This window comes from Lolium rigidum, chromosome 1 (genome assembly GCF_022539505.1).
Source record: "Lolium rigidum isolate FL_2022 chromosome 1, APGP_CSIRO_Lrig_0.1, whole genome shotgun sequence".
NCBI classification, from domain to species: domain Eukaryota; kingdom Viridiplantae; phylum Streptophyta; class Magnoliopsida; order Poales; family Poaceae; genus Lolium; species Lolium rigidum.
In genome coordinates, this window is record NC_061508.1 from 197,514,570 (window position 1) to 197,522,333 (window position 7,764).

Below are 7,764 nucleotides of genomic sequence, written 5' to 3' on the forward strand. Positions count from 1 at the left end.
AAACCACTTTCACATCCAACTAGGGGGTGACAGTTAACGATCATATTGTTCCGAACTTTCCACAAGCACCGTACACAACATAAGTTATATAATTTAAGAGAGTATGCTTTTTATTAGAGACCAAAAATCTCCTAACACATTTATAGGAATCTCCCATGAAACACCAAAGAATGATGCAATTTCAGACCCGATTTTCCTAGCTATAATGCAATCATAGAATAGATGGTGCACTGGTATTAGTTCTACACAAAAAATCCAATCCTCGGGTTTCTGCATGTTCCTCTTTTTATTTTAAGATTGTCCCTAGTCATCAAGTTATTGTGTGCTAGGAGCCAAAAATAAAAGTTATGTACCCTTGGTAGAATGTGAAGTTCCTAAACATCAGGTATAACTAACAATTTTTATCCACCCTACACTATCTGACAAATTTTACTTACGCATTTTAGTACTACCAATTTACATATAAACTAACAATTTATGAATCAACTAACAATTTTACAAATCAACTAACTATATTTATCTACACATTTTACAACTAATAATTTACGAATCAACTAACAATTTTATGAATTAACTAACAATTTTACAAATCAACTAGAAATTTCTATCCACACTACACTAACTAGTGGTGACGTGACAAAATACAAGAACACTACTGGTTGGACGATTTTTGTGGCATACCTGCATTTCCAAAGCCACACGGTATATTGGACAAATATGAGTGGAATATGACTTTAGAAGTTCCCCACTAACGCAGTGTTGCCTGATATGTCTCAAACGTATCTATAATTTTTGATGATCCATGCTTGTTTTACACCAATTCATATATGTTTTACTCATACTTCGGTGCATTTTTATATATTTTCCGGCACTAACCTATTAACAAGATGCCACAGTGCCAGTTCCTTGTTTTCTGCTATTTTGTATTTCAGAAAAGTTGTACAGGAAATATTTTCGAAATTGGACGAAACAAAAGCCAAAGTCAATATTTTACCATAACGAAGACAGAGTCCAGAGGGGAGACAAAGAGGAGGCGTAGGGCGGCCACACCTACCCTAGGCGCGGACTGGCCCTGGTCCTCGCCTAGGTATAGTGTGAGCCACCCAGGCGGCCACCGACCTGACCCTTCCGCCTATTTATTATGAAACCAGATATCATAATAAATCTGGCTGATCACATGCATGGCTTCTAGTAGTTCACAAGACAAATAATCGGCAAGAGATGGTGAAGAGAATAATTCCCTAAGACATAATGAAGCGAATATGTTTGGTTCAGTTATCATGGTAGGGTAGCTAGCGGCACTAGCACAACTCATAGACTACGAGTACTGTGCACATACTATCATAACATCAAGTACTCCATGCACGAATTAATGAAATTGCATTTATTGTTTTCATATACCAAATGAATACCACCATACACCCCACTCTCAGCCTCTCAGTTTCTGTATACATCGTCCAGCTTGTACAGTACAAGCTCTTTCTTACACCCCAGCCCCCACCGGTAAGTCTCTTCCTTTGTTGTTCGAGCAATGTAATGTATGATTAATAAGTACAGACCTAATTACCACAGGTAAATAAAAACTATAATTCAAACCAACACCAACTTTTCTGGACAAAACTATAAACAAGCGGGCAAAAAATGAAATGAAATGGCGGGCACTTTCTTTTGATCAGAACGTTGCATGCACAGTTCAGTGAATGACTCGTTTCTTTTTCTCCTGCCCTCTTTGTTTGGGACGCACGGCGGCGACGTCATCGATCAGCAGTTCCAAGCTCGCTCACGGCCAGGCGAGGAACTTCTGTCCATGATGAGCGTGCGCCACCTTGGCTCCCGAGCTATGATGTATGTGCGGGATGTTGATGTAGAGCACGGCGGTGATGACGAAGGTGAATGCCCACCAGACGAGCACGACGACTGGCGTCTTGCCGTGCTTTCCCAGGATGCCCTTGGCGAACGGGTAGAGGTGGAAGAGCACCCAGAAGTTGAAGAAGACGCCGCCGGCAACCTTGAGCCAGTGAGTCCACTCTCCGTCGAGCACCTTGGCGAATGCCACCGCTGATCCGATGATGTTGACGAAGATGACGATGACGGGAGTGATGAAGAGCGGCGTCCAGCGCACGACATAGAGGTCGGCGTAGGGGTCCTTCTTCTCGTCTCCCGTGGGCAGCTTGGATGTGAGCTTGAAGGAGATGTCCCGCTGGAATATGACCTTGATGAGCACCTGGAAGACGGCCTGCAGGTATGCGGAGCAGCTGGCCGTCATCCAGAACTGCCCGTTCCTGAACCACTCGAAGACTGTGACGCCCGCCCACTTGACCTCCAGCACGGCGATGACGAGCAGGGTGGAGAGGACGATGCCGAGGTAGACGTAGAACATGGTGGTGGGGCGCTGCACGATGAAGTGGCCGGTGACGAAGGAGAGCGCCGGGACGGTGGTGTAGAAGATGAGGAAGATGGCGGTGAACGGGTATGTGGTGATGTTGATGTATGCGACGCGCTGCAGCGGGTGGAGGTAGGTGCTGCCGAAGAGCGGGTTGTTCTTGGAGAAGAAGATCTCGAGGGAGCCGGTGGACCAGCGGAGCACCTGGAAGAGCCTCTCGGTGAGGTTGATGGGGGCGGTGCCGATGAAGGCGTGCGGGTAGATGGAGCAGTAGCGGGAGCGCCAGCCCTTGATGTGCATCCGGTAGCCCGTGACGACGTCCTCCGTGACGGTGTCGTAGACCCAGCCGATCTCCTTGCCCCAGCCGGTCTTCTTCTCGAACTCAGCCGCCGTCACGTTGACCGCCTCGGCCATGATGCCGTCGTCGGTGGCGACCGTCTCGGCAGGTTCGTAAGGCGAAGGGTGCGACGCGCGCGGGATGCTGTCGACAAAGGCCTCCGACTTGCCGTACGTCTTCTTGGGCAGGGGCAGGAAGCCGTGCTTCCCCTTGGCGGGAACGGGAGCCGCCTTGGCCTTGGCCATGGTCATCTCGAGCCCGGGCTTCTCGTACTTGGTCTTGGCGAACATCCCGCCGAGCATGGGGAAGCACGGCCCGCCGACGTTAATCCTGGGCGGGTCGAAGGCGTAGACGGTGATGCGGCGGAAGAGGCACCCTGTTCCGACGTAGATGGGGCCCTGCATGCCGTCGAGGGCGCGGAGCGTGCCGTCGAAGAAGATGCGGTTGTGGTTGGCGTAGAGGTCGGTGGGGTCGACGCCCTCGAAGCGCTGCGGGAACTGGACGAAGGCGACGGTGTCGCTGTCGCGGCCGACCATGAAGCAGATACCGGCGCGGAGTGCCTGGGAGTTGTTGATGTAATGATCGCAGTCGAGGTTGAGGATGAAGGGGGCGTTGGAGAGCAGGCCGGAGGCGCGGGTGAGCGCGTTCATGGCGCCGGCCTTCTTCTGGTGGTTCACTCCCGGGCGCTTCTCGCGGGACATGTAGACGAGCATGGGGAGGCGCACGTCGACGGTGCTGAAGTCCAGTGGGTTGTCGGCGCTCGCCGGCGGGCCGTACTGGCGGTGGTGGCTCGGGTGTTCAACTAGCACCTGCATCGTCGAGGTCACACCATTGTCAGCAATCAGTCACACTTACAGTTCAGTAGCGGGTCACTGAGTGGCATGGCTAAGTCCGAGCTGGTACGATTAACAATGTTAAAATGATTCTTTACTACGCTAGGTAGACGAGTGCTGGTAATAGTAAAGGGTTGAAGGTGAAATTAGGGTGGTTGATTAGATAAACCCTGAGAAGGGGTAGTAATTACTAGTTAATCTTAATAACTCCAATTAAATGAGCAACCAGATTAGTTAATCTTAATGACTCCAATTTACTAAATGGAGCCTCACATGAATGATTGATGTGAGAATGCAATGGCGGTGAATTAAAGAGTGGCATAAAGCGGGCGCTGTAGTGGTGTCGGGAGGAAAGGACCACCCCAACCACCATTCCTCGTCACAGCAACGAAATGAAATGAATGAATGGAACTACCCCCATTGCATTGCATTGCTGGCCACACACGAGAGCAGCGCAGAGCATGTCTTGTTCCATGTCTGTCTACAAGTGTGCCTGGCTGGGCTGCCCGCCCGGTGGTTGCGCCCTCCGCCATCGCCGCGTCCATTCCGTCGAATCTCCGACGGATCCATCGGGCAGACAGGAGTCACATCACATGGACACTAATAACGAGGCCCTAACTAACGAACCAGCATAATTCCAAATAACAGAAATAGATGAACAATGGCATGCATGCATCTAGTAGGAAAAAGACGGTACAGTAGTAGTATAGCATAGTAAGTAAAACAGTGGATCAGTGCTGACCAGAACGATGCCGGCGTGGTCGCCCTTGCGGTGGTTCTCGGAGGCGTCGACCCAGGTGCCCTCCCACTGGTTCCCGTCGGCCATCCACGTTGGGCGGGGCTGGCCCTCCCCTTGCGCGCCGACGGCGGCGTTGTACCCATCGTTGCGCTGCTTGATGTCGTGCTCCAGCGAGTTGATCCTGGCCTTGAACTCGTCGTACTCCTTGCGGACGCGGCGGCGGTCGTTGACGAACTCGTCCTGCGCCCGCCCCATGTAAGGGTGGGACTTGAGCTCGAAGTAGCTCTCGGGGCCCCTGGGCTCGATCCCGTGCTTGCGACAGAATGGCACCCAGAGGGTGGCGAACTTGGACGCCTCGGCGAGGGCCTCGTAGGTGAGCAGCATGCCGCTGTCGTCGGAGACGTAGCAGGTGCTGCGGTCCACGGGGTAGTCGGCGGCGAGGATGGAGAGCACGGAGTTGGCCGTGGACAGGATGGGTTCCTTGATCGGGTCGGCGGTGGTGACGAAGATGTCCAGCCCCGGGAGAGTGGAGGTGCCGTCGGGCCTGTCGAAGCGCTGCCGGAGCACCGCCAGGTCAGGGACGCGGTTGATGGGGTTCAGCTTGGGCAGCTGGTCCAGCAGCCACGAGAAGCCGAACCAGAACTCGCCGCAGATGGAGGTCACCCACAGCCACATCGCGTCCGGGTTCTTGTGCGAGATACGCCAGATCACGAACAGGGTGAAGGCGATCAGACGGACGAAGATCAGAACCCTGCATTGCATTGTTCAGAATTCACCGTGAGTTCATCATCTAACTCGCCCAAGTAATTAATTAATTAACTGCGGTAGTAGTACTAAGTAAATTACTAGTACTGGAGGTTAACCGGGTTCCCTTGATGATTGATTGAGTGCAATAATTGGAGGGAACATGCGGCATGTTCATCTTTTGTTTGCTTTCCCGCGTAATATAAAGCAAATGAGTTTTTGCAAATGCCAAAAAGCCAAAGGGCATCAATCCTCTGTCCGTATGGACAGCGAGAGGGCTGGCTGGCAAGTCAATGAGTGTGAGCTGGAAACACCGAGCGCACCGACATGCTGAGGCTGTCGGTAGGCCCCACCGCCTACCCGTCGTGCGAGGGCATATGGATGCCACCACCACCACCGGTCTGTGCTAGCAGCGGTGGTCTCAAGCTGGATTCGTTGCTCCATTAATACTGATGATCAAGGGGCCTCTTTTTTTTTATGTTTCTTTGCTGTTATTTTCCTTTTGCCTAGTGGAGCTAAAAGGACCGATGTTGGAACCTTCTCCTGCTAAACTAAACAAGGTAGGTTTTATATACTTAGACCAGTGCGACTAATGTGATGTGTTTACCACGGAGAAATCGTACGAAATCTTGCTTGCTACTTTTGTACATGATACTCAAACTTAGTGGACTTTGAACTTATATATGTAGCACACTACATTCTGAGCTGTAACTCTCCGGCTTTTATAACTTCTTTCTCGGTGCCAACATGACTCCCACTTTTATAAGTGGCACCGCTCTTTTTCTTCGTTTCCTTTTCTTTCTAAGATGACGATATATGACATCGAATTATTTCCTTATATGCTACTCTCTTTCTAATTTAGTACAAAGTTATACTAAATCAGCGACAAGTAACTAAAACAGAGGGAGCACATGGAAATACTCAACAAAAGCTACCTACACTACACACCATCTATCTATCTATGGAACTGAGATCTCATACACTAACTCCAGCATGCATACGTTTTCCCAGAGGCAAACAAGAACATGTTACTAGTAGCTTTTCCCATCTTATCCGAGCCCCCCAAAAGTTAACCCATCCTAATCTTGCAGGCAGGCAGGCAGGCAAGAAGGATAGGCTTTTAATGATGTGTCTTGGATTCACATGCAAGCCATGCCCACTGCCTTGCCTGCCTTCTCGTTTCATTTCACCTCGGATTCCCATAGCAAAGCAGCCAGGCTGCATCCATCCTCCCACACCACACGGCCACTTTTTTACTCCAAAGTGGTAAAGATTTATGAGCCCCAAGGGCGGCCCACATGCCAGGCAGGCAGGCAGGCCCAACGGCTACCGTCCCCTCTAGGGGCCCGCACCGCGAGGGGATGACGAATGAGAACAGAAGAACCAGCGGCGCACCGAGCGAACATCCCACACCGGGACGCGCTCGTTTCGGCGTATTCGTACCATCATTGCCACCCCTCTAACATGCACCTGTCTGGGACTGCGTACTCCTGTTTTATTTTATTATGTTGTTTTGTTGTTTAACCCTGAGATTTAGCTAACTGCCCTGATTAGATTAACTGATTAAGTAACACCGACCATGGCTAGATCCTAGGACACTATACCGGCAACATTTGCATGAGCACCGGTGACAACAGATGTGTAACTGACTGTCAAACCGCTGCACAATGCAGCAGCTGCTGGTGCGCAAGAGTGTACCTAGTAAATAATCAACCAAGGACTACATGCTTATGTAGTAGTAAGATTATTACTACCCCTACTACAATTCAGATGTAATTAAGATGATAATTGGAAGGCGCTACGCTAGTGTAGAGCTTGGGCGTGCTCGCACGTAGTACCTGTACGGGTAGAGCAGGACGCCCTTAATCTTCTCTGTTTTGAAGACGGGGCGGTCGTCGACGACGGCGCCGCTCTCGTCGGTCTCGGGGCAGAGCTCCACGCCCACCCACCCCTCGGTGCCGGGGGGCCCGATCCGCCCCGAATCCATGATGTCCATGTCCGAAGACGCGGCGGAAGCCACCGCCGCCGACCCGGTGCACGCGCACACCTGGAACCCGCAAGCGCACGGCTTCTTCTGGCTCGCCGCCGCAGCGACAGCGGGCGCCTCAACAGTCCCCACGCGGCCTCCGGCGGCCACCGCTGGCGCCATGGCCGTCGTCCTCAATGCCTTGCCGTCTACGAGGAGCAGGAGGGGTTACCTCCAACCAGCAATGGCAGGCAGGCAGGCAGGCGAGGTGGCTCTCTCTCCCCACTAAGCTAGGCAATGGAGGAGGCAGGCTTTGGCATGTGCGAGCTGAGAGGAGGAGGAGGAGAGCTGTGGTGCGAAATGGGGAGTATAGTACGCGGGGATTTATGGGCCGAGGGAGGCTGGGTAGTGTGTCGGTAGAGGTTTTGAGACCTTGGCTGGGCTCAGCTGCCTTGTCTTGTAGAGCTGCCCAACCAACCCTGCCTGTGATGACAGTGGGATGAAATTGTGCGTGCTTCACCTCTGCCTTGTGTGTGCGTTTATATGTAGGAGGTGGCGAGCACATTGCCATGGACGCGTGTTGCGGGGGACGCCATGCCCGCGTCTCTACCTACCGGGTTGCTTCCACTCATTTTCCCCCTTCCGGCGCCATGTGGTTTGTGATGCCCTCCAGCCCCAAGAAAACCATTAACCAAAAACGCTTATCTATTTATTTCTTGTTTGTGTTGCCTTGCAAACAATAACTAATTGATTAACTAGATA

General features: G+C 51.6%; 1 protein-coding gene across 1 annotated transcript; it reads right to left on the reverse strand.

Annotated features, from left to right (window-relative positions):
- Nucleotides 1-1,516: 1,516 nt before the first annotated feature.
- Nucleotides 1,517-7,531, reverse strand: LOC124687612 (probable mixed-linked glucan synthase 6). The gene is made up of 3 exons (XM_047221390.1): nucleotides 6,875-7,531; nucleotides 4,296-5,043; nucleotides 1,517-3,529 (listed from the first exon to the last, which is right to left on the reverse strand). The coding sequence occupies exons 1-3, from the start codon at nucleotides 7,183-7,185 to the stop codon at nucleotides 1,781-1,783; spliced, it is 2,808 nt and encodes a 935-aa protein (XP_047077346.1). The 5' UTR covers nucleotides 7,186-7,531; the 3' UTR covers nucleotides 1,517-1,780.
- Nucleotides 7,532-7,764: the final 233 nt, after the last annotated feature.